Consider the following 26187-nt stretch of genomic DNA (forward strand, 5'->3'; position numbering starts at 1 on the left):
ATCAGGTTCGGAGAACAAATTTTCATGGAGGCGGCCTAGAGAGGACGATGGGGACAAATCTGATACTGCGACTTTTAGGGGTCAGAAGACTACAGTTCCAAGACAGACTTATCTTCCGGGGGGCCCGAGGCAGACCAGGAGTTTTTCCTCCAGGCCGACTTGCGCTTTTTGCAAGAAACTTGGGCATTTGATGTCCCAATGTTATGCCCTGAAAAGGAAAAATCAGGAGCGGAGTCAGACTAGTGCAACTCCGAATGCATTGGCCAATGCGAGAAATCTTCCTTGGAGGACAGTGCCTTGTGAAGGTTCCCATGCCAAAGTTACGGCATCACAGAACGACCTTGTTCAAGAGGGTTACAAACGTTTTATTTCAGAGGGGTTGTGTCGCTGGAGGGGACTTGACTAACCAGAGACCTGTTAGGGTATTGAGGGACACAGGAGCACATCAATCTTTGATGCTTGTTAGGATTTTGCCATTGTCAGAGAAGATGGCAACTGGTGTTAGTGTTCTTTTACAGGGGGTTGGTGGCTATGTTAAAGCTCCTCTTCATGTCATCCATTTGAAGTCTGATTTGGTATCAGGACCGGTCACCGGAGGTTTACAAGCCACTCTTCCTGTTGAGGGAATCTCTTTTGTTATCGGGAATTATTTGGCCGGTGGTCGAGTTTCTGGTAATCCGATGTTTGTTGAAAAGCCTAGTATGGAAAATAACACCGCACAGTTAGAGCAGGAGATTCCGGGTATCTTTCCATCCTGTGCCGCGACTCGTGCTATGGGTAGGAAGCACTCTGAAGAGAAGGAGAAGGTACTTACGTCACGCTTTGCACAGGCACTTCTTGTCGAGTACCCTGAAACTGAGTGTCAGCACACACAAGTCATGGATGGAGGCAATGTTGGCAAGCTCTTTGTCGGTGGACTGAACCTTGACACAAGTGAAGATGTTCTGGACTCTATCTTTGGCAAATATGGACCACGCTTGGAAGTGCTGCTGATAAAAGACAGGGAGGCGCAAAAGTCGAGAGGGTTTGGCTTTGTCACGTTTGAAAACACAAAGGATGCCAAAGATGCAGAAAAGGATTTGAATGGCAAGGATTTGGATGGTCGGACCATAACAGTAGAGAAGGCAGGCCATGGGCATTGAGGGGGCTACAGAGGAGGAAAACGTGGAGGTAGTTTCAGGGGTGGCTATGGCTCCCGGGGTGGGAGTAGTAGTTTTGGTGGCGGCCGCAGTCGTGATTAATACGGAGGCTCCCAGCAGCAGCAGCGCAGGTTTGGCAACTCTCGACGGGATGACTATTACGGTGGTAGCCGAGATGGGGACCGCTACTCACATGACTACAGCACCCGACTCTGCAACCGTGATTATGATTTTTATGATCAATAGAAGAGTTGGAAGCACTGAGTGCTCAGGAGCAGCCGAGCCAAGATTCCTACACAGATTAACCCGTGAACTCCACGTTCCTAAATGCGTCCATGCAGTGAATACTTCCAGGCCTCACCACCCAACCACCATGAAACCTGGCTCTCAGCTCGGCCTCCTTCAAAAAGTGCTATCGATTTGCTTTGCTTTGGATTTTTGATCACAACCCCTTCACCTTCATTCAAAAAATGAAAAATAAAAATAAACGGTTGATGAGATGGAGTTTGGCTTTGCAGGAGTTCAACTTAGAAATTGAGCATGTAAAGGGCAGGGACAATGTCGTTGCTGATGCGTTATCCAGAGTGAACTAACTTTGGAAATTCCTGTAGGTTGTTGGAAGTTTTGTTGCTTTATTTTGGGGAATATTAATTACTAGCAGAAGTACCCGGCATTGCCGGGCGGGGGAGGGCAGGGGAGGGGGAGGGGAAGGGGGGAGGGGGAGGGGGAAGAGGGGAAGGTGGAGGGGGAAAAGGGAGGGGGAAAAGGGAGGGGGAAAAGGGAGGGGGAGGGGGAAAAGGGAGGGGGAAAACGGAGGGAGAGGGGAGAAGGGGAGGGGGTAGGGTGGAGGGGGAAGGGAGGGGGAGGGGAGGATGGAGGGGGGAGGGAGACGGGGGAGGGAAGGGGAGGACCAGTCAACAATGACGTTGCAGTTCTCATGGTCGGAGAGCAGCACAACAATCGCGACATCGTCCTGAATCTTCGCAACAGCACAAAGCGGATTTTGGAGACTCACCGATCCTGTGACGCCCTCCAGTACCGGCGTTGCTGGGTGGGGGAAGGGAGACCCGTACATTCCCAACCCGTACATTCGCCCTCTCGACTCAAGCTCACTCGGACAAAAGCCTCGCACAAATTACACCGTGAAGGCCCAATGGCCATGTCTATGCCACAAATCAAGTACGTAAGCGAGTCGGGCGCACTGAATTGAAAATATATAGAACGCTCATACTCCGTGAAAAGTGAAGCCAACTGGCGGCGGGGATGGAACATCACGTGATCGCTCTGAGCGAATCAGCGCGCTGCTCTGCCACTGGTCAGAATCCGTGTATAATATTCCTCGCTGAAAAAAAATCTATGTGAAACATGCTACTATCTATGCTAAATCATGCTAAATGCTAATCATGCTAAAATCTATGCTACTCGCTGTGAGTTTATGGCGGCAAGGAACATCACGTGATCGCATCACGAACATCATTCGTGATCACGTCATCACGTGATCGTGATTGTCATCAATGAGCGCGAATGAGCGAATCAGCGCGCTGCTCTGCCACCAATTCAGATTCCGTGTGTAATATTCCTTGCTGAAAAAAAATATGGATCTAAAGATGAAAGAAAAAAAAACCTATGTGGTGTGAATGGCAATATTCCTCACTGAAATGTGAAAAAACGCAATCGCTTTTTGCTCTGAAGTACATGCGAACGCGTAACTGAGTTAATGGCGGCAAGGAACATCACGTGATCGCTCTGAGCGAATCAGCGTGCTGCTCTGCCACCGGTCAGATTCCGTGCATAATATTCCTCGCTGAAATGCGCTGAGGTAAAAATATGGTAAAAAAATATTATGAAATCAAATTTTTTAGGTCGGCCATGTTCTTCCCAGGCTCAATGGCCATGTCTGTGCCAAATATCAAGTACGTGAGCCTCTCCGTTTAGGAGTCTATCGGTAACATTACACACACACACACACACACAAACTGTGTTTTATATATATAGATTGTTGTTCACGTGAATTGATCTTTTGGGTGTGAGTTTTACTTTTGTTTGTTAAAAGAGTTTTTGCATGCAAAGAAAGTTTTCACAATGTTCAAACTTCCTTTCTTGAGGGGGGGAAGTGTTACGGATTTGTCACTTCCGTTGTTGTGGTTCTCATCCACTGTAAACATTTTTGGTTGCATGTACTGCTGTTGTTGTCGTTTAAGTGAAATAGAGATTACTATTTTCAAAAGGTAAAAAAAGTTAATGTTTTAAAAGAAACCGGAACCGGACGAAGACGAAGAGGAAGAAGAGGAAAAGGAGGCAGAGCGAGTGAGTCGGACAAGAAGCCGAGCTGCTTCGCTGTCTTGAGCAAACGTTGGCGAACGAGAGTCACGAGTGAACTTCAGGTTTCCCGGGAAAGGGATTCCTGCGACAGAGATGTTATCGCTGTGACAGATCAACCTGCGTGCCAGGTTTTGCGGTTGATTCCGAAGAGAATCGTTGTATGAGGGCAGTTGCGCCTCGAGAAGAGGACCGTTGGCCGTTTTTGTCTCGCGCCTGATTTCGCAACACTCTGGGCTCTTTGCCTTGCTTCAACCATTTCACCGCATCCAGAAGTCAAGCTTGTGTGTGTGTGTAATGTGGATTTTGAGTGGAAATTTGCGGTTCGCCGTAAAGGAAGCCATTGAACGTCCATATCCAAAGGGGTGATTTCCCAGTCGCCTTGAGGGCACCTTTACGCATCTTTGGCAGCGTGACTGTCACTGTCAACCGAACAGGATTCTGGTCTCGATTCGACATGGTTCTGACGATCACTGGAGCGTGGAACAACTTTGGCTTGAAGCCGGGATAGAGACATTGGGGATGTTCTTTTCGCTCACTTGGAGCACAGTGAGTTATATTGTACGAAACTGATGGTACCATCATAGGAATGATATATTTGTTGTACAATTGATTACAATTGTTTTTTGTGCTGTTATTCTTGTGTAATCTTAATACAATATTTGTTTGTTGGTAACAATTGGTGTGGTTTCACCATTGATCTTTGACATACAGAATAACACATCTTTCTGCCGTGACTCCTCTCGGGGCTCGTAGGTACACCGTGACCGGGGTTTGTGGAAGAGCACGTAACAATATATATATATATATATTGTTGCGGATTTGAGAACCCACACTTGTGTAAATATGATATTAAAGGGTTAAAGGTTGCACCCCATAGTTGGTCCACAAGCAACACGTAGGCCACCATAGGACGTCAGTTATTTCATTAGTATGTGTATATGTAAGGCCATCTTTCCAATAGTTGAATCTGCGTTGTGTCAATCAAATAAGAAGTAGGCCCCAATCCGTCCATTTTGAAAGCCTCCCTCTCCAAGCGATGCCATTATGCGCCCTCCATTTTGCCCATGGCCCCTCCCAAGTGTTACGCGCCTCGGACAGCAGCAGCTGCCTTAGCGCTCGCTCAACGCCGCCATAAGCCACGTGGCAAGGCCCGAGAAAGGGGGCGGAGCACCAGGAAGAAGGTGTGGCCACGTCACCCAGCTGTCAAAGGTGGAGCCGGTAAGCCCTAACCAGCCAGCCAGGGCTGAAGTGACATCACCGACAGGCATGGCTTTGGGGCTCGCGGAGCGATCGCTTGGTTGAGTTATAAAAGCGAACGCAAAACCCTTTCACGGGACTTACTGGGAAACGCGCATTGCAAGAGGACTTGGAGAACTGCGTCATATGACTGGCATTGTAAAGGACTTACTGGGAAACGCGCATTGCAAAAGGACCTTATTAAAGAAGGGCTTATCGGGAGAGCGCACCTTTGTGAAGAGATATACGGCGCACTTGATGAGAGAACTGTCCAAGACGGCGTCGTACAATTGGCGTTGTAAAGGACTGTTTGGAAATGCGCTGTGCGAAAGGACCATGGAGAGAGGGGGCGTTTGGCACGAGTGTGCATTTATTACATACGCCATAGGACACCAGCTTCCCCCCGTTATATAACTTGTCCGGTCGAGTTCCACTACACGCGGAGAGCTGCTGCCGTTTTCCATCTGCTGCACGATACGAGTCGGGGACCGGACGAGGTGGACGCCATCGCCGGACCCTCTACCTGTTCCATCAACCATCTACAATCCCCATGTGAGTGTGTATGTTTGTCCTGGGTACTAAGAGTAAGACTGTCTAAGGCTGCCCTGTGTTCTGCTTCTTCCTCTTCCTATCCTGTACATTCTTTCGTTTCCTCTTCTCCTTCTTGTACATTGTGAATAAATTGCCCTGTTCTTTCTTGGTTTCCTCTTATCCGATCGCATCCGTCTTTTCTCTCATTGGGTAAACGTGGCACGATCGGAACTGCCATAATCGGGTTTAGTCCCTGTTAATGGCCCGAATCGCGGCTCGCTTCGCTCGGCATGTCCACTAACGCCGTGGTTCGGGCAGGAGTTATTTCTCTGCTTCGTGGTCGGTGTTCGTAATTAGGTATTTGGGACTAAATTGACCAATAACCCTACCTAATACCGACCAGAAGGAGCGTATAACTTCCAGGACACGGGTCGGCCAGATAAAAGGATAAGGGGATTAACCCCCCCTTGATAACGGGAGAGCCGACGTCCGAGATCCGCAACAATATATATATATATATTGTTGCGGATATGAGGACTGTATATTTTTTTGATTGTGTAAATTATTATTATTGTTTATTCTGCGCCCCCCTGCCTCCGGAGCTGTGTAAAGGTGAAAGGGCATCCCATAATTAGTCCACAAGCATACACGTCAGCCAAATAATAGAATACCCCTGTTTGATAGTTATATCTTATTCTGTGTTTTAGAGTAAGGCTGTGTCTCCCATTAATTGAAGTACTCCATTGCACCAGTGAAAGAGAATAGATCCCCTTTCATTCCCATCCCCAAAATCCCCATTTCCTTCACATCCCCTTTCGTCATTGCCGAGCCTCGATTGCCAATTACCTCCCCTCCAAAACCACCATTGGCCACGAGGCTCGGGTCGGGGAAGAAAGGCGTGCCCGCCCATCGTCATCAAGGGCGGAGCTAGAGGGCCGTGCCGACCAATCAGGGCCGAGGTGAGCACACCGATGGGCGTGTCCTGAAGGCCGGCGGCTTGATCGCTGGAGGCGCTATAAAGGCGCGCGCGCAAGAAGCGTTGAAGGAGTGAGAGGGAGTCAACCAGAGTGAGTCGTGAGTTGGTCGTCAGAGGAGGGTCAGGGGTTGCGTTGGTTGCGGTGGTAAGAAGTCGGTGGTGAGAAGTGGTGGCGTCGAGTGGTCAGTGGTTGCGTTGGTTGACGTTGAGTTGTCGATGGTGAGGAGACACCAGGGCCAAGAGAGGGAAGGTTCCAGGTCAATTACCAGCAGTTGCGCCAGAAACGGCAGACGCGCCCTGAGGTGAGCCAGAGAAGCAGCTTTGGCTCCACAAGCAGCGTCGACTCCACCAGGCAGCTTCAACCCGTTACCCCGCGGGGACCAGATAGCGGTGGCATCGGTGGCCGTCGAGGTCCAGCCGACGTCCCGTGCGGGATCAAGCCCGAACCATCTGCCCCAGCTGAACCTTCCCATTCCTCCTTCCAGCATTCATTCCTTTCCTCCACCCTTCTTGTGTACGTGAGTTTGTTCTGTGTGTCTTGTCCCTGGGTTAATTAAGTCTGTATAAGCTAATAATTGCACTGTGTCTCTGATTCTTCTGTATATTATTTTATTATCTTTCCTTCTCCTTGGTTACTTTGAGCATGTAAATAGTAGGAATAAATTTAGTAGTATTTCCAACCTTTTTGTCTTCTTCTTCTTCTTCTTCACATCCGTGTCGCCTTTGTCTTTTCCCTATTGAATAGCTGCGGTGCGATCCGGCCAACGTTTGGGTGGAATCGGGTTCTAATCGGGGAATAACTGTTCGGTCGCGGAGCCTTCGCTCGGCAAAGTAACATCTAAACCGCGATCAGTAACAATTGGTTGTCAGGAGTTGGGATTCGGACCTGGGACTAAATTTGTTAGGCCCAAATTTTGGAACACCAATTGTGTTATTAAGTAACAATTGGTGTCGGGAAGTGGGATCGGACCCGAAGCGCGCTTAACGCGCTCAAAATTACAAGCTGCTGGAAATTTGTGTTGTTTTACAAAAACCCGAATTTTGAAATCGCGCCATGGCTGGTCAAGGCGATCGGATGCCGGTGGGTGAGCTAGAGGAGGGGTTAGGGGTAACCCAGGATCAAATGGAGGGGAGCAATGAGGAGGCGGTCGAGGGAGTATCAGGTGCACAAAATGGCGTCCTCGTGCACGTGGTTGTAGCGGCACCAAATTTTGCCGCGCCCGTGACCGAAGCAGCACCAAATTGCGCTGCGCACGTGGTCGCGGCAGCAGAGCCGGAGATACCAGGGTACATGCGATTTTTTATGGACCAATTGATGGCAAAAATGGATGCTCATGGTGAGCGAATGGAACAATGGGGAAACCAAATTGAAGCAACAACGAACGGAATGAGGGCCGATAGGGAGGAAAGGGAGCAGAGGAACAGAGACCGCAAGTTGGGCGAAAGGGTCCCAGGGGTGCACGAGGAGTTAACGCGGGTCGAGAAGCGCCGGTTGAGCGAAGCGGAGGAAAGCACGGGTACAATGACGGGGGTAGAAATCGCGACACGGGGTTTGGAAAAGCCGGTGACCGATGAGGTAGAGGGAATTTTATTAAAGCCAACGGTCGTCGAGGTGAACAAAGAAATTATGGGTATAGTTGAAATTGGAGAGACCGGGGACTTAAAGTTAAAAGAGCAACAATCGGAGGAAGGAATGGAAATTGCTCAAAGTCTAAATGCACATCCTGATGCTGTACTCGCTAATCCAAATGGAAGTTTGCAGGTTTTGGTGCAGGGAGGAAGAAGAACCCCGAAGGTGAGACGTGCTGTTGTGTATTGTGCTGGGAGATTTTGTAAGAGGATGTTTAGCGACAAAAGAATTGTCGCGCGCTTGGGATCGAGGAAGCATCCGGGCGTTGGTGAAGGGTCCCGTATGAGTGGAAATGGCACGCGTGTGAGGAAAAAGTGTGCGTCGGCGAGTGGGTGTGTTATAAAGTGTGGGAGTGAAACCGAGTGCGAGCGAGAATGCACGTCGGGGTGTACGGAGTGTGACACGGGGAGTGAGTTGGTGGTGGAGCGGGTGCGAGGATGCACGCTTGGAATGGTTGGGGGTGTGCGAGGAAGCACACCTGAGTTAGTGGTAGCGCGGGTGTGGGAGAGCCCATGTGAGCGCGTTAGTGGGTGGATGCAAGAGTGCACGCCCATGGCGAGTGTTACGGAGGACGTAACGGAGGAGAGGTGTGGACCGAGGTGTGCGCGAGAGGTGTGGTGTGTAACAGGGAGAGCGTTGGTGGAATGTACGGACGGCGTTGGAACGCCAGGTTTTGTGAGGGTGAAAGGGGTAGCGTATGCGTGTGAGCATGCAAGTGAAGCATCGACGGTAACCGGGTTAGTGGTTAGGGCGACGGATAGCCGATGCGAGCACTCGGGGCGCGGTGTGCTTTGTTGGGTGCAGGGCCCGGCGCGGATCGAAGCTGCGTCGCTTCTCTTTGAAGCGTCATTGCCGATTCGGGCTTGGCCCCGCCCCGCACGGTCGAGTCCGGGCCTTGGCGGGCGAGGCGACCGGTCCAGTTCAAGGGCGAGTGGGAGGAAGCGGAATGGTGCCCCCTCGTGGGGACGGGGTTCCGACCGGGGGAGATTGAGCCAGCGGGCCCGGGACCGCAAGGTGCCGCGCCGAGATGGTGCGTGGAACCTCGGTCCAACCAAACCACCTCCCTTGAACCGAAAGCCGGACGGATTCAACCTGCAGGTGACCAAACCACCCGAATTCATTGCTCGGCTTTACGAACTGAGTTTAATGATGTCACGACGCACCGAGGCTAGGATATAGTGGACTGTGATGATGGTGATAGTGATAGTGATCGTGATTTGATACGAAATTTATAATAGTGGGTAGAATTGGCAGTAAATGGAAAATTTTTGAATTGGTTGGATTTGGACGAGCGAAATTGATAGGACCTCCCCGATGTGGTGGGATGGCAAATCCACCATCCCTCACAACGAGGGGGGCAAATGCGCTATAGTTTATGGGGTGTATGGCAGTGAAAACTAGCCCGGGTGGGTTAGGATATTGTGTGTAGGGCCCTAGAAGATGACATTAGGTGACATTAAGGTTAGTTAGTGACTGATACCTGTAGTGGGGACGCAGGTAGATTAGCGTGGATGATAATGACGTGGGAGCGCAATAGTTAAAGGGACGACTGGGAAGCGCAAGTTTCAGAGGGGAGTAGTTAGCTGAGATGATGCCGTGTGTTTGAGGATTGAACAGGTGAGATTGAACAGGTGCAACTGAACAGGTGTGTGGAGCAGTGTATGAGTGAGTGAAGGTGATTGTGTATTGTGCTGACCCAATGGTCCAGGAAGAGGAGGAGGGTGCAGGTGGCACCAGGTATGATTGCACAGGTGTGCAACGACAGGTGAATGGAGGACAGGTGTATGGAATAAATGGTAGTGTGGAGTATATGGAGAATTGGAATGGATGGTCGTGGAGTGAGTATGGTGGAAATTGTGGAGTGGAGTGGATGGTGCGATGGTGTGAATGGGGGAAGAGTGGACCCCATCACGGATACCCGGGGCGGGTAGTGTAAGTGTTAGGTAGAGGGTATAGGTAAATTGTGGTTGGATATTGGCATCTGTGGTGCGGGTGGAAGAATGGTCTTTGGATGGGTGCATTAGTGTTGTGGAAATGGCTGGGCGTGTAGCCTGTTAGTGTGTGTAGTTGGTTTGGGCACTACACCACTGTGAGGATGTCGGCCAGGTGAGGCCACAGGTGGGCTCTGGGAGCCGGTAGTAGTTGTTGTGGATGGGGCCCGAGGATCCGGAGGACGGACCCGGGTAGCCCAGTGCCAGAGGGCACCGAGTGGGGTGACAGAGCCAGGAGGGGCTTTCCCCAGTTAGTTAGGTTAGGGTGAGGAGCTAGGTAAGCTCGGTTGGCAACTGCAGTGGTGGAGGTGTGCAGGTGGGTAGACTGAGCTACACGTCGCAGCCCAGAAATTGTGCGAGGGCACCGGGAGATGAATCGGGGGAGTGAGACCCCAAATTGAGAAGCACCACAGTTTGGTCAATGGGAATTGGTTTTTAGAACCCAAAGTGTAAGTTGGCCAATGGATTGGCAGGGAGAGACCCCGGGTAGTGTAAAGTGTGTTAAAGTCATTTAGAGGATAGTTAGGATGAAGGATCTCCTCGCACCATCTGCATCCACTCACCTGAGATGAGGTAACTCCACACCATGCCATGTTTTATTATTTTTCATTAATGCAAATGTTTGGATTGTGAGACGCATCATGACATGGGTGTGACATTGTGCTTGATGTTCCATCTCTTCCTCCTTATGAGGATTGACGATGAATTGGGTAATGGCAAATTTTGGCTAGAGGGATTGTGGAGACGAATTTGGTGTCGAAGAAATATGGGGAAGACAAGACGAAGTGACGAATTTGTAAATGGGTAGATTTTGTAAATATGGGGTAAGGGCAAGGGTAGTGTAGGTGACAGGGGGGTGACGTACGGTAGGGACGAGCTTTCTCACTTCGCCCTCCGTACGCATTTCGCCTTGCATTGCCTTATTGATGTGTACCCTTGTGACCTTACCCCTCGCTCAATTGTCTCTTTTGTCTCCCACATGACCTGTGCGCCATTGGGCGCCGAGGGGAGCGTGCGTGGGTCGGCCATTGTGCGCCCGAAATTCCCAGAACCAGCTGTCTGCATCGATGCACCACATTATGGACCACATGTCTGTGGCCAAGCACCACTTATGGACCCCATGGGTTGGGGCATGGCCCCTCTGCTGGAACCGGCCATGAGGGCCCGACATCTTGCTGGCGGACCTTGGCCACGGGGCACCGATGCCCCACAGGTGAACCACACGTAGTCGGCCCTGTGGGCCATAAATAAAATAAATAAAAATGGACACATTAGGTGCAAGTTTTAATACAAATAGGCCGCCAGTAAGCAAAGCAAAAGAATGACAACATCTGGAAGACCAAATAATAATAACCAGCAGAGGGAGCCGAAGAGCAAGAGATCACCTGCAGGGTTAGGGGTTGTTGATTTATTTTTTATTCTTGAACAGTGATGACTGCACCGATTGGTGCTTGGGTGTGTATTGGTGCGTTTTTGGGTGCTTTAATGGTGCATTGATGCAGAGCAGACTGTCTCCCCCCCAGAAAGAACAATCACAGGTCCTGGGTTAGTTTTGTAAATAAAAATAGCGTCATTGTAAATAATGCTTCCCACCGTCAGTGTATAGTTTGAAGACCATTCCGCAATTCGGTTAACTGTGGGCGTAAGTCTGTTAGGCAGGGTGCAATGGAGCAGCGGGACACATTTATTTATGTTTTAAAACTGTCGCACTCAGGGTCAGGTTAAAAGTAGAGGGAACTACACCTACGTGTCACACTAAAAATAAAAGTTGTAGGCCCGAGTAGTGCCTAAGAGGAGGAGGGTGCAGTGTTGCGGATATGAGGACTGTATATTTTTTTGATTGTGTAAATTATTATTATTGTTTATTCTGCGCCCCCCTGCCTCCGGAGCTGTGTAAAGGTGAAAGGGCATCCCATAATTAGTCCACAAGCATACACGTCAGCCAAATAATAGAATACCCCTGTTTGATAGTTATATCTTATTCTGTGTTTTAGAGTAAGGCTGTGTCTCCCATTAATTGAAGTACTCCATTGCACCAGTGAAAGAGAATAGATCCCCTTTCATTCCCATCCCCAAAATCCCCATTTCCTTCACATCCCCTTTCGTCATTGCCGAGCCTCGATTGCCAATTACCTCCCCTCCAAAACCACCATTGGCCACGAGGCTCGGGTCGGGGAAGAAAGGCGTGCCCGCCCATCGTCATCAAGGGCGGAGCTAGAGGGCCGTGCCGACCAATCAGGGCCGAGGTGAGCACACCGATGGGCGTGTCCTGAAGGCCGGCGGCTTGATCGCTGGAGGCGCTATAAAGGCGCGCGCGCAAGAAGCGTTGAAGGAGTGAGAGGGAGTCAACCAGAGTGAGTCGTGAGTTGGTCGTCAGAGGAGGGTCAGGGGTTGCGTTGGTTGCGGTGGTAAGAAGTCGGTGGTGAGAAGTGGTGGCGTCGAGTGGTCAGTGGTTGCGTTGGTTGACGTTGAGTTGTCGATGGTGAGGAGACACCAGGGCCAAGAGAGGGAAGGTTCCAGGTCAATTACCAGCAGTTGCGCCAGAAACGGCAGACGCGCCCTGAGGTGAGCCAGAGAAGCAGCTTTGGCTCCACAAGCAGCGTCGACTCCACCAGGCAGCTTCAACCCGTTACCCCGCGGGGACCAGATAGCGGTGGCATCGGTGGCCGTCGAGGTCCAGCCGACGTCCCGTGCGGGATCAAGCCCGAACCATCTGCCCCAGCTGAACCTTCCCATTCCTCCTTCCAGCATTCATTCCTTTCCTCCACCCTTCTTGTGTACGTGAGTTTGTTCTGTGTGTCTTGTCCCTGGGTTAATTAAGTCTGTATAAGCTAATAATTGCACTGTGTCTCTGATTCTTCTGTATATTATTTTATTATCTTTCCTTCTCCTTGGTTACTTTGAGCATGTAAATAGTAGGAATAAATTTAGTAGTATTTCCAACCTTTTTGTCTTCTTCTTCTTCTTCTTCACATCCGTGTCGCCTTTGTCTTTTCCCTATTGAATAGCTGCGGTGCGATCCGGCCAACGTTTGGGTGGAATCGGGTTCTAATCGGGGAATAACTGTTCGGTTGCGGAGCCTTCGCTCGGCAAAGTAACATCTAAACCGCGATCAGTAACAATATATATATATATATATATATATCATGATATTTTGAACGGTTGTTGACAAATTATGACAAAACTAGGTGAATGAGTTGGTTGGCTGACAAGGACAAGCTAATTTGATTTTGGTTCAGGTCCGAATCCAGATCCGGCCTATCAGTGGGATACAAACCATAAACTGGTCAGCTTGGCAGAGTTATTCGCTCTCCCGAGTGCCCTTCGAGTTAATTCCTGTATTTATCGAATCAATCCATGCTTCTTCTTTCATGATCCAAAGCTCTTGGAGGATCTTCAAAACAAATCACACACATGCACACAGACAAATACAAAGGACATCCCCAGACTTGACTTCAGACAACACAGTCGCTGAGCTTGGGGGAAGTGACGTATCCTTTCATGACACCAGTGGCACCATCTTTATCATGTCGCTTTGCTGTAGTCATTCAGCAAGGCAATCAAGGATAAATTTCCTCCACCCTATAGATGCCTCCCTGGCGCACGAAGAGGCCAGGGAGGACAAACGCATGGTTTGTCGTGCTCTCTATCCTCTGAATGCTGATCGTCAAGCAAGGCAGCAGCACGTACCATTTTTTAAGTCTTTGGTATGACTTGACCGCAGCCAAACCATGTGATCATATAGCAACACCAAACATACCATTTATTCATTAATTAATTATTGTGATCCGATTTGGGCCAAACCAAGTCACAGCGTCCTCATTCATGGAGTTTGAGGTTCTCAGTCCCTCTATCGGCCTGTTAGGGGTGCCCGGTGCAGTCCTCCACAATATGCTTCTTAATATGCACTTGTCAACATCCACAGTGAAGGGTATCATAGAGGCTCTGTCTGTGTCCAATGGCTGTATGCTAACCCTGATCAATGAGGAAGAGGTTTAGGTGGACCCACATATTTCGTGGTTAGTCAGTTTCGTGATGACCAAAGTCTGGTTGTCAGGTGGTGTGGTCCTCGCAACAAGAAAGTGGTTTCCTACTTCTAAAGAGGACCACTCCTCTTGCCAACTTGATGCCACTAAGAACTTGAGATAATGTCGCGAAGAACGTGAGATGATGCCACGAAGAATTTGAAGTAGGGGGGTACCTGAGGTGAGAGAAGAGCATCAGGTGAACAAAAGAGATTCAAGCACAGCAACAGGTGTGCTGTGCCATGGACATTTGCTACCAGTTTGGCAGTACATGGTCCTAATGGGAAATTCAAAGATTAACCCTTCACCTGCCAAACTACATCTGGCCCCCATGCGTCGTTTTATTCATGGGATCGAATATTTGTAGCTCAATGGTATTGTACATTTGAGCGGGCTCGGACAGTTTTACCCCTCTTCAGAAGAGTGGGAATAGCACTTGGAAAGTCATGAATCTCTTGCCCGAGCCAAATGGACTGAAGTTATTTTCATGGAAACGACGTGGAAAGGGCCTTGTCCTCAATATGTCAGGGCGAGACGCCGCCATTTTGGAAGTTCCTTTGACCCCAGCTCGCGAGGCCAGGCTCAATTTCCCTGCACATTCCATCACCGATTCATTTCGAAAATACATCCGTTTGATGCTCTCTTAATAGCAGCCCTGTTAGCAGCTGCGTGCTCGTAGGAGCATGATCCAATCGAGGATTTTCCCAGATCTGAGCAAAGAGGTGATTATTTCTGGCCGAGCTCGCGCGACGACGCCAACGTTTTAGGTAAAGGAAGTGATAAACTCATTTAAAGTTGTTTGGAATTTTTATCACATTGAAGGGACCACTTGTTTTATTAGGCCAGTAAATATTACCGGAAAAGTTGAATCCAGCCTGAGATGTTTCACACAGGTCTCCATAACCTTCCCTCCCCTTACTCCGACTTCATCCAAACTTCTGCCCCTTCTCTCCCAATTCTTCCCAACCTCTCCATACTTTCCTTTTTTCACTCTCTCTATAATTCTTCCTCCTCTTCTTTCTTCTTTTTCTCATTTTTAATAAATAAAGAAATACTTGCCCCAAAATGTGTATTAAATACTGTAATGTGTAAAAATGTGTAATGTGTAAAATGTGTAAAATGTGTAAAATACAGCGAGGTCAATACTTCCATGATGAGTAGGAATTATGGGAATATGTGATGTATGTTTATAGCAGGTAAATTGATGCAGATATATGATGTAGAGAGGTCTCAAATTGTGATGAGAGTCTCAGGAGTAAAAACAAAAATTGGTAGAGTAAGGTGGTAAAGGTAAAGTGGAATAAAACACAAGGTTAAGTGAAATCAAACTCTTCCTTCATTCATGATTGTACTTCTGCAAAAAGAACTGGAATACCTTAGGTCCATCTGCTTCACAACCACGAGATGCCAAAGTTGCTACTACTACTATTACTACTACTACTACTACTACTACTACTGGTGTTTATACAAGGAGAGGTTCTTGCAGGAAAAGGCAACTACACTAATCTTTCCTGAGTTGTATTACCAACCCAACCATGAGAAGTCAACAACTTGTGCTCATACACGTCATGTGAAAATGGAAAAGTTTGAATTCGCACAAGTTGGGTGTTTTGCGCAGGAGGATGCGGAATTGGTTTATACACACATGAGAGGGGACTAGAGGAGGGGATGAAAATTAAAAAATAATGAAAAATAATATAAAAATAGTATAATAAAATTAAATAATAAAATAAAAATAAAATAATAAATAATAAAACCTCAATGAAAAATGCACTATCTGCACATAGTCTGTCAATCTTCTTTAATATCCTAAATGCCTTATGTAAACGACATGGTATTCATAAAATACTTAACCCACGCAGTCTTGAGAAGAACTTGTTGCAAGTTGGTGCGATTTGGTCTTCAGTGAGCTGATATTAAAATCCTGTTCAAATTTCAAGTCAATCAGATGAAAATTGGCAATATTAGAAATTCGGCCTATGTTGACCTTTTGGCCTATGTTGACCTCAAAAATAGTTAGTGGTTGAATTCAGTGACCTCATATGCAAATTGTCTTCAAATTTCAAGTCAATTAGGTTGAGGATTTTAGAGATTTGGCCTATGTTGACATTTTGGCCTATGTTGACCTCAAAAAATATTTGGGGGTTGAATTCAGTGACCAGATATGCAAATCCTCTTCAAATTTCAAGTCAATTAGCTGAAAATTGAGGATTTTAGAAATTTGGCCTATGTTGACCTTTTGGCATATGTTGACCTAAACGTAATTGGTGGTTGAATTCTGTGAGCTGATATGAAAATCCTGTTCAAATTTCAAGTCAATCGGATGAAAATTAGCAATTTTAGAAATATGGCCGATGTGGACCTTCACAATAGTTGGTGCTTGAATTCAGTGACTTTATATGCAAATCCTCTTCAAATTTCAAGTCGATCAGATGAAAATTGAGGAATTTAGAAATTTGACCTATGTTGACCTATGTTTAAATAAGAAAAATAATTGGTGGTTGAATTCTGTGAGCTGAGATGAAAATCCTGTTCAAATTTCAAGTCAATCGGATGAAAATTAACAATTTTAGAAATTTGGCCTATGTTGACCTTTTGGCCTATGTGGACCTCAAAAATAGTTGGTGCTTGAATTCAGTGACTTTATATGCAAATCCTCTTCAAATTTCAAGTCGATTGGGTTGAGGATTTTAGAGATTTGGCCTATGTTGACCTTTTGGCCTATGTTGACCTCAAAAAATTGTTGGGGGTTGTATTTAGTGACCAGATATGCAAATCCTCTTCAAATTACAAGTCAATCAGATGAAAATTGAGGATTTTAGAAATTTGGCCTATTACTCAGGTTCACTATGTTAACAAATATAATTTCGTTCAAAATTTTGTGAGATTAGCAAACCTGTACATTTTTGGAATCATCAGAGCATGGAGAATCCGAAAATCAATGTTGGCATTTGCACAGACACCTGCATGGCCGCCATTTTGGATTTTCAAAATGGCCGCCATAAAATACATATTTTGTGCTATCTCGGCTTCTAGTCAACCTAGAAACTTAATTAAATGTGCTAATCCTATGTTTTCTGGGTCAAGGAATCCAATAAATGCCTCAAATTAGTGCTCAGGATGATAGAAAAGCAACAAACAAAGGTAATTGAAAACCATTGTCTTTATATTTGTGATATAACTGTATTACATAATACATGATATTGCAAGTCCTTTGAAGTTATAGGTATGGGTTTATAAAGCAAGAAAGCAGCCTTGTTAATATCAGATTGAACTATAAGTCCTATACTCAGGATATACTCGGTCTATACCGTTCAGGAATATGCTTTTACAGATCTTCATTACTGTCTTGTGTCATTTTCGGCAAAATTAATTCGCAAATGACAAAATTAATTTTTGGATTCCTCATGCTCTGAATATTCCAAAAATGTATAGTTTTGCTAATCTCCAAAAATTTTGAACGAAAAAGCATAGTGAACCTGACTATATGTTGACCTTTCGGCGTATGTTGAGCTAAAATAATTGGTGGTTGAATTCTGTGAGCTGATATGAAAATCCTGTTCAAATTTCAAGTCAATTGGATGAAAATTGAGGAATGTAGAAATTTGGCCTATGTTGACCTTTTGGCCTATATTGACCTCAAAAGGGTGACCGCTATATCAAATGGTCATGCAACATGTGGTAAAGTTTAAAATTCCTCCACTGAACGGTTTTCAATGTACGCTCTTAAGAAAATGCAGACACGTACGTATGACATATGTACGTACTCTACGTACGTACGCTACTGATCGCTTATGGATACTCCTATCGTATGCTCAGATAAATTCTCTATTCTATAATGTCTCCTCTAATCTTTCCTGACTACGACCAATCAGCCCTGGAACCTTTCGAGTTGTTTTACACTGAACCCTAGTCACCCTAGTTATTTCAGTTACATCCTTTATTACCTGTACTCGTGGCGCAAAGCGGGGCAAAGCAATTGGTTCACTCTGTCTGTGCATCAACGGTGCATCTCTCTTGCATCGTGCATCCATCAACGGTGCAACGGTGCATCAACGGTGCATCATCAACGGTGCATCTAAAAGACGGTGCATCAACGGTGGTAAACTTCTGATAAAATGGTTTGATTTGTAACTTCCTAAAATCTTCAGCTTAATACTACAGTATACTTTAGTTGTTGTTGTTGTATAGCCCAGACATCTGTCATTCAGTTTATGATCGAGACCAATCGGCTTGTTTGCACTTCCAAATACCTGCAGTTTAGCAGTACCTTGGCTCTGAATTTGGGAATATTGTTCGGCATCTCGTCCGGCATGAGCAAAGCGTGGTAGAGCCTGCCTCTGTCTGTCTGTCTGTCTGACAGTCAAACAAAATTGAAAATCATTCAAAACAGGAAGCTTACTGTTTTTAGGGACGTCATGAAGGACACAAACAACAGGCATGAAGAACTAATTTAACGGGTTGAATATGGTGGTGTAAAAGACGGTGCATCAACGGTGGTAAACTTCTGATAAAATGGTTTGATTTGTAACTTCCTAAAATCTTCAGCTTAATACTACAGTATACTTTAGTTGTTGTTGTTGTATAGCCCAGACAGTTCTCTCGAACAAGCATGGAGACAGCCGATCGATCTCGCAGGAGCGACCTGGAGATCCCCCACATCCAAAGTTATGTACTAGCTCCCATCTTCACGAAGTCAGAGCCACGACAGAATTAGAGAGAGAGAGAGAGAGAGAGAGAGAGAGAGAGAGGAGACAGACAAGGAGACAGACAAGGAGACAGACAAGGAGACAGACAAGGAGACAGACAAGAGGGAAAGGGCCGGATCATCAGGACCGATCGGCACTCTGAACGTGACTGTGCTGCCCTGACGAATCCGGGCAGCAGGGAATAATGGGGAAGATTTGGCCCCCGACTTGCATTGAGGGTACAACCACCACAAAGAGGCATCCCCGATAGTTGTATGCTTTGGTAAAATTGTACGTTGTCTCGTCCAATCAAATCCAAAATTAGAGGTTGTTCCCTAGCTCCATTCCACTCTCGCTCTTCCACAAGCCTCGACCATGTATGGAAAAACCCCACTCTCGCAACTAATCACGTAGGGAGAGTGCAGCAAATCGTTTATAGACGTTTGAATACAACCTCTCGGGTGTTGTGTGGTCTCACATTTGGATGCAAAATCAACTCTGCGAGTACTCGCAAGTGCCAGGGTAAAGGATTCACTACCACGCCTTCCTCAAACACGACGTGTCATTGCTGCGGTTGATCAACGGCGGTCTCGGCATTAGGAATGGAAGGACACGCTCCAGGCCTCGAATAAATGCATCTTTTCCGTCGAATTCACAAAGAACTGTTCACCAGGGGGATCCAAAAGCACAACTCGTGGGCGCAATGCCGAGAGGAGTATATTCGACGGTGATTGCTCGGTTCACGTTCTTCCCATGGAGGCCTACCCTCACTTGGGATTTTCAAAAATTTATATCAACACTGGATAAAGATAAGAAATGAGAACCCGGAAGACTGAAGAGCCTCGACCGTGTATGCAAAAAAAATAACTCACTGGCACAACGACATCAACATTTGGGGGTGTTGGGCGTGTGCGCCAAATTTCCCTCAATTAAATATTGACGCGACTGTTCCGACCTGAGTAAAGGTTAACTCTAATTGCAACACCTCCTCCTGTAAGCCAGGCAAGTAGATTGCCCACCTGCGCCAGCCATCGGTGGGTAATCTGTGCCAAATATGAGGTCATACAGTCACGTGAAAAAGTAAGTACACCCCATGTAAAGTTTTGACTTTTTCAACATATTTCAACATACAGCTATTTGATCTTCATTTCAACACTATTGTTAGATAAAGGTGATATAATATAACAAATATCATGAAACATTTACATTTTGTAGTCCATTGTATAATTTAAATAAACATAAATGCAAATTTCACATGTGGAAAAAGTAAGTACACCCTTGGCTCTAATAGGTGGTATTGCCCCCTTTGGCAGAAACAACCTCAAGTAGGCGTTTCTTATAACTGTCTACCAGTCTCTGACATCGACTGGGAGAAAAATTTGCCCACTCCTCCATGCGGAATTGTTTCAGCTGTGCGATGTTTGATGGGTTTCTTGCATGCACAGCTCGTTTCAAATCCCCCCACAACATCTCGATGGGATTTAGATCTGGGCTTTGACTTGGCCATTCCAGAACCCTCCATTTCTTTCTTTTCAGCCATTCCTTGGTGGATTTACTGGTATGTTTAGGGTCATTGTCATGTTGCAAGGTCCACCTTCGGTTGAGCTTCAACTTTCCGACCGATGGCCTCACATTATCCTCAAGCACCCTCTGGTACAATGAAGAATTCATAGTGGATTCTATGATGGTGAAGTGCCCAGGCCCTGATGCAGCAAAGCTGCCCCAAACCATAAGATTAACACCACCATGCTTTACAGTTGGTATCAGGTTCTTGTGGTCAAATGCTGTCTTTGGTTTTCGCCAAACATGTCTTCTGGTACTGTGGCCAAATAGCTCTACCTTTGACTCATCTGTCCAGAGCACATTGTTCCAGAAGTGCTGGTCTTTGCCTAGGTGTTCATTGGCAAACTTTAGTCTTGCCCTGATGTTCTTTCTGGACAGCAAAGGTTTCCTCCTGGCACACCTCCCATGTAGATCAAATTTGTGCAGCCTCTTTCTAATGGTAGACTCGTGCACTTTGACATCAACATTGTCAAGAGCTACCTGTAGGTCCCGTGATGACATTCTGGGGTTCTTAGAGACTTCTTTCAGTATCTTGCGGTCTGCTCTCGGGCTGAACTTGCTGGAGCGGCCTGGCCTGAACAAGTTGGCAGTTGTTTGGAATCTTCTCCACTTGTAGATGATCTTCCGGACAATGATTGATTTAGAATTGTTTGGAGATCTTTTAAAATCCCTTCCCAGACTCGTAGGCATCTATAACCTTCTTTCTGAAGGCCTCAGAGAGCTCTTTTGATCTCGGCATGGTGACGCCGCACACTTCAACAACAAAGAGCAAACCAAACGAAATGTCTGAGGTTTAAATAAGACAGGTTCCTCCAAGATCCTCTCTAACGATGTTCTAATCATTTGCGCCTGAGGTGGTGCACCTCATTCTCATTTTAGGTATTTGAAGTAGTGATAAATGTAGGGGTGTACTTACTTTTTTCACATGCGAAATTTGCATTTATGTTTATTTAAATTATACAATGGACTACAAAATGTAAATGTTTCATGATATTTGTTATATTATATCACCTTTATCTAACAATAGTGTTGAAATGAAGATCAAATAGCTGTATGTTGAAATATGTTGAAAAAGTCAAAACTTTACATGGGGTGTACTTACTTTTTCACGTGACTGTATGAGGCAGATTCACTTATCGAACTGTCTAATCTCACAGCCTAGTGTCTAATCTAGTCTGTCTATCTAGATTCTAGTGTGTCTATCTAGTCTGTCTACTTTATCGTTCTACAACTATCGGGGATGCGTGGTTGTACCACCCAAAGCAAGTCGGGAGCCAAATCTTCCCAAATCTTCCGGTCGGTCCCCATGGACCGACCCTTTCCCTCTTGTCTCTGTCTTATCTGTCTCTCTTACTCTATCGTGGCCTCGACTTCGTGAAGTTGGGGTACACTATCCTAGATGTGGGGGATCTAAGGGTCGCTCCTGGGAGACCAATCAGTTGTCTCCATGCCGTGGGCTGGTTCAGGAGAACTGCAAATAGATATACAACAACAACACCAACAACTTTGTCGGTCTACCAAGTATCTAGTCTGTATTATTGACCTATTAAGCTCTCATTCAACATCCGCAGGCATGGCATTGCATCATTGGCAGGGGTGGGTGGGCAGGATGGCCTAGAGGTACGTACACTCACCTCTAAGCCATCTAGCCTGGATTCAAACACCGGCACAGCTACTCCCAGAGCCAATGTTGCTACCCGGAAGCCCTTTGCCTCATACGGAAGAAGACGAAGAATGGCAGTGGTGTTTTTGCCGTTTTTGCCATCCACTAACGCTCATGAAGACCGCACGGTGCTTTTCGAAAAGAGCAGGCCATTGCATCCCTGTGTACCCAACCCAGGCCAAATATCCTGCCCCAATCAACTGGAGCTAGAGTTTTATCTCTCAGTCCAGCATTGATGTGCAATCATAGCCAATGCACTATTATCTGGTAATACCCTCTGGTTCTCTCTTGCCCCACAGCTGATGGACTCCGCAATGCCGCTGATGGGTGAGCATCGTGATGAGGACAAGCAACAGATCGCTGAACTCGTCATCGGCCGCATGAACGAACTACTGTCAGCGCACGAAGAGGCCAGGGAGGACCAGGTGTGCACGCTTGGCCGGCCGTCCACACAAGGACAACTTCGATGCAGGTTCACCCAAAGAGACCTTTTGGTCGCATGTATTATGGTCTTGGCGTGAGGCAATTAACGAAAATAATAATTATTTGGTGATGCCGGCACACCCAAAAGCTCTGCAGGTCATTGGCATCTCTCAGTGTAAGCTGGTGGCCATCCGGTCCAACCCTAACTACCTGTTTTGCCCCCACACCTCCCCAACCATACCAGCATATGTACACATGCTCTAGAATATCAACTTCCACTCCTCACCTGCATTCCTTTCCTCCACTTTTCTCCCGTCTTCCTGCCTCAGTCCAATTGCTTCCCAGTGTCAGCCGACTGCCATCATTTTCCATCACATTTGGTCTGGAAAACCCACTCTTCCTTTTTTGTCGATGACTCCACATCCATGACTCCTGCATGCCACTCACAGGGAGACAGCAGCTTCGTCACCCTCTGCTAATCTGGAATTGACGAGGCGCTGATCTGATAAATGGAACATGTCTTTCAAAGCTGGCAAATCCCACTGTCTCACCTTGTCATTCAGGAAGAATCATCAGGTGATTCCACCGATCTTATTTCCATGGTCGGTCACTGGAAGAGGTTTACACTCTTGAACTGCTGGACCTCACAATCCCCCATGACCTTTTTTGTGCTGACCATACAGCAAAGCTGGTCTCCAAAGCCAGCCGCAGACTGGACATCCTTTGCCATTCCGACTCATTCCTTGGCAAAACTACTCGCAGCCTACAAGGCCTTTGGAGTACCGCTCTCCCTTATGGTCTGGTGCCCCAGCATCACATCTGTTTCTGTTGGATTCCATGGAATATAAGGCTCTCAAAATTATTGAATCCACAGTTATGAGGCCGAAGAACAAGGTCTGTTGCTCTCACATCTCACATCTCACATGTCGGTGGTCTTTCAGGTTTTCCACGGTCTATTCTCCGATATTGCTCCCTCTGCTCTCTCAGTCCACCGACCCTCCCCAACAATTCCAGGATGCGCAAGTTCGTGCAGTAACCTCCTCCTGGTTAACATCCCAAAATCCAGCTTTGTCACTTTTATTCTGCTTTTTTGTGGAATTAACTTCTGGAAGCAGTTCAATCGCACTCTCCCCTCTGAAGCTCCCAACAGGTGGTTTTCCACCATATCGTGCCATTCCCCATCTCTACCTGCAATCATTTCTACCTCCATTAACCCTAACTAATGCAATCCTCTTCAGAAATCAGAAATTCACGTTTGTCTGTAACGGTCTTATTTGTTTGTAGTCTGACAGGATGGTGCACAGGTAGCGCACCTGCCTTTGTGCTCTCTAGTATGGGGTCCGATGGCTGACCCAATTAAAAACAGTCGGATTGGCAGGGGGTTCCATCACAAACTTGGTGTCCCATGTGCTAGAATTAGCTGGTGGTAGATAAAAGATTAATACGGGATGTCGGTGAACATTTTTGAAATACCAACTTCTTTACTGGAAGTCCTTGCAGTGTCCATGTGTTTTATACTTTCTTCCAACCCCCCCCCCCCCTCTCAAATCCCAACCCCACCCCCACCCAAGCCCTCTCCCTCCCACAGATCTCTTGATGTCCTTGCTCTCAAATGTGGTGTTTGTGTGCTTCCCCCTCTCTCCCCATCTTGTCTACCGCTCCCCTTATTATAAGTTTTATATGTCTGTTTGATTTTTTTTGTGTGATTAATATTAGCTCTTTCACGAGCCTCGATCTTGTATACAAAATAAAAATAAAAAATAAAAAAAAACTTTCAACGAAGTCGGCAAGTCCTAAAACCTTTCTAAAACTCTTCCATGAGCCTCGGCCTGTAAATACAAAAAACAGCAGCCGCAATCCTCCGTCAAACTTCCTGTTGCTTTGAACACCCATTTGTACAAAGAGAGTAAGGATATGAACGGTTTACGTAGACTCATTCGCAGCGCCTGTTCTTGTTTCCTACAGGCCCAAGCAGGAGCCAAGGCCGGAGCTCAAGCGTCCCCAGTCCAGGCTCCGATGCAGCAGCCTCAAGGTTGCTTACAATACATTCTAGACTGCAACGGCTCCAGTGAAGGTTTCTGGCTTCTATCACTGAAAACGGCAGAAACCATGCTCTTTGGTAGAGCTATGTACGGTCTCGGTCGGTTAGGAATGCCAACAAGCTTCAAAAACCCGACCGTTCAGCCTTCATAATTGGCCAATCATGGCGTGGCTTTCTCTGCACCAATCAGGTTCCAGCAGCGCTTTACCTGCTTGGAATAAAGGCTGCAGGTGTATTTAGCCACCAGCAGTTTGGACTTTGGTTTGGTGATTGAGGCTGTTGTTTCAGTCTCGAATGCAATAAATTAACAACCAAATCCGGTAAAGATGGAAGAAGTAACGAGATGGTCAGTGAGTTCAGAAAGTGAGCTCATTGTAATTGTAATTATATTTTAAAAAAAAGACATTGCACTCTTCAAAAGAGCATGGTATGTGAAGGGGTGGGGATAAATTGAGAACTGGAAGGTATTCATAGGATAATTACCCCGTGCAGTCAACTTGGTGCAAGCCCCCTCTTCTGTTTTTGAAGGGTTTTTTTCTTTGATCTAACTAACATGGCGGCCAGACCACGTGACCAATGACATCTTACATTTACATTCTCTAATATAATAGTTGCGTGGATCACGCTCAATAAATTTCAAACTGATCGGACTAAGCGTTGTACTTGTCGAATTATGACGTCATAATGAAGGCACCGATGACATCATCATTATCATATCTTATTCCACGTGGTGAGTACTTGACAATGAGCCAGGTTTCAAATTTTTCCATGGAGTCGTTTTGGAGATATAGAGGTGCAAAGTTTTTCGGTTTTGTCCAAAATGGCACCAGTACCATGTAACCGATGACGTCATAATTATCATTAAAACTTTTTTTACAGGAGGTACTCCTATGTTGAATTTTGTGTCCATCGGACTAACAGTTGCAGAAAAAAAAAATTCATACTGATCGGATGAAGCGTTGTACTTGTCGAATTATGACATCATAATGAAGGCACTGATGACATCATTAACAAATCTTATTCCCCATTGGGAGAACTTGACAATGAGTTACGTTTCAATTTATTCCATTGAGCAGTTTCAGAGATAGAGGCGCAACGTTTTTTCGAAGATCGCGCCTGCACCACGTAACCTATGACATCATAATTATTTATTTAAATTTTTTACAGGAGGCACTCCTCTGGCGAAATTTTTGGGTCCATTGGACTAACAGTTGCAGAGAAAAAAAAATCATACTGATCGGATGAAGCGTTGTACTTGCCGAATTATGACGTCATAATGAAGGCACTGATGACATCATCATTAACAAATCTTATTCACCATTGGGAGTACTTGACCAATGAGCTACGTTTCAATTTATTCTATTGAGCGGTTTCAGAGATAGAGACGCAACGTTTTTCCAAGATGGCGTCCATACGTGACCTATGACGTCATAATTAGTAATAAAATATTTCTACAGGTGGAGGTGCTCCTATGATGAAAGTTTCGTGTCAATCGGACCAACGGTTGCCGAGAAAATGAAATTTTTTAATTCAGACACGCACGCCACATGTATGCGCTAAACCGATCGCTTAACCGCACTTTTCGCTTCGCGAGCGCAGGGGTACTAATGAAGCTATGGCAGGAGAGGAGATGGTGTATGGGAAGATTATAGAAGGAAGTCGGGGGAAGGAAAAATATTGGAAGGTAATATGAGTAAGGGGAGCAAAGGGAAGAGGCATTAGACGTCACAATAAATAGACGTCACAAGCAATGAAATGCAGTTACTAAGAAATCATTCTCTGTTTCCCTTTATTCAGGAGGGATCCCAAAGGGTGCAGCTGCACAGAAAATGAGCAGCCCGATCCAAGCCACGGACAGTGTGACGGTGAAGGATCAACAAACTCCTGGAAAGGGTGAGGAGCGCAGACGATACAGGTACAGCAAAGTAGTACGACTGAGCAAGTCTTCTTCTTCTTCTT

At 46.4% G+C, this 26187-nt stretch overlaps 2 protein-coding genes across 3 annotated transcripts in view; one reads left to right on the forward strand and one right to left on the reverse strand.

Annotated features, from left to right (window-relative positions):
* LOC137416504 (synapsin-2) overlaps window positions 1-26187 on the forward strand; it is a 360597-nt gene that overhangs the window by 308205 nt on the left and 26205 nt on the right. The window contains exons 10-12 of one of the 2 annotated variants that reach the window (XM_078770286.1): window positions 22064-22189; window positions 24153-24261; window positions 26026-26121. In XM_078770286.1, the coding sequence (XP_078626412.1) occupies window positions 22064-22189; window positions 24153-24261; window positions 26026-26121 (331 nt within the window). The remainder of the gene's footprint in view (window positions 1-22063; window positions 22190-24152; window positions 24262-26025; window positions 26122-26187) is intronic. The other variant, XM_078770287.1, reaches the window with a different exon arrangement.
* The window catches only part of LOC144889570 (uncharacterized), a 434610-nt gene that overhangs the window by 251809 nt on the left and 156614 nt on the right, over window positions 1-26187 (reverse strand). The gene's annotated exons all lie outside the window — the stretch shown is intronic.

The sequence above is a fragment of the Myxine glutinosa genome, chromosome 1 (assembly GCF_964187855.1).
Source record: "Myxine glutinosa chromosome 1, kmMyxGlut1.1, whole genome shotgun sequence".
NCBI lineage: Eukaryota > Metazoa > Chordata > Myxini > Myxiniformes > Myxinidae > Myxine > Myxine glutinosa.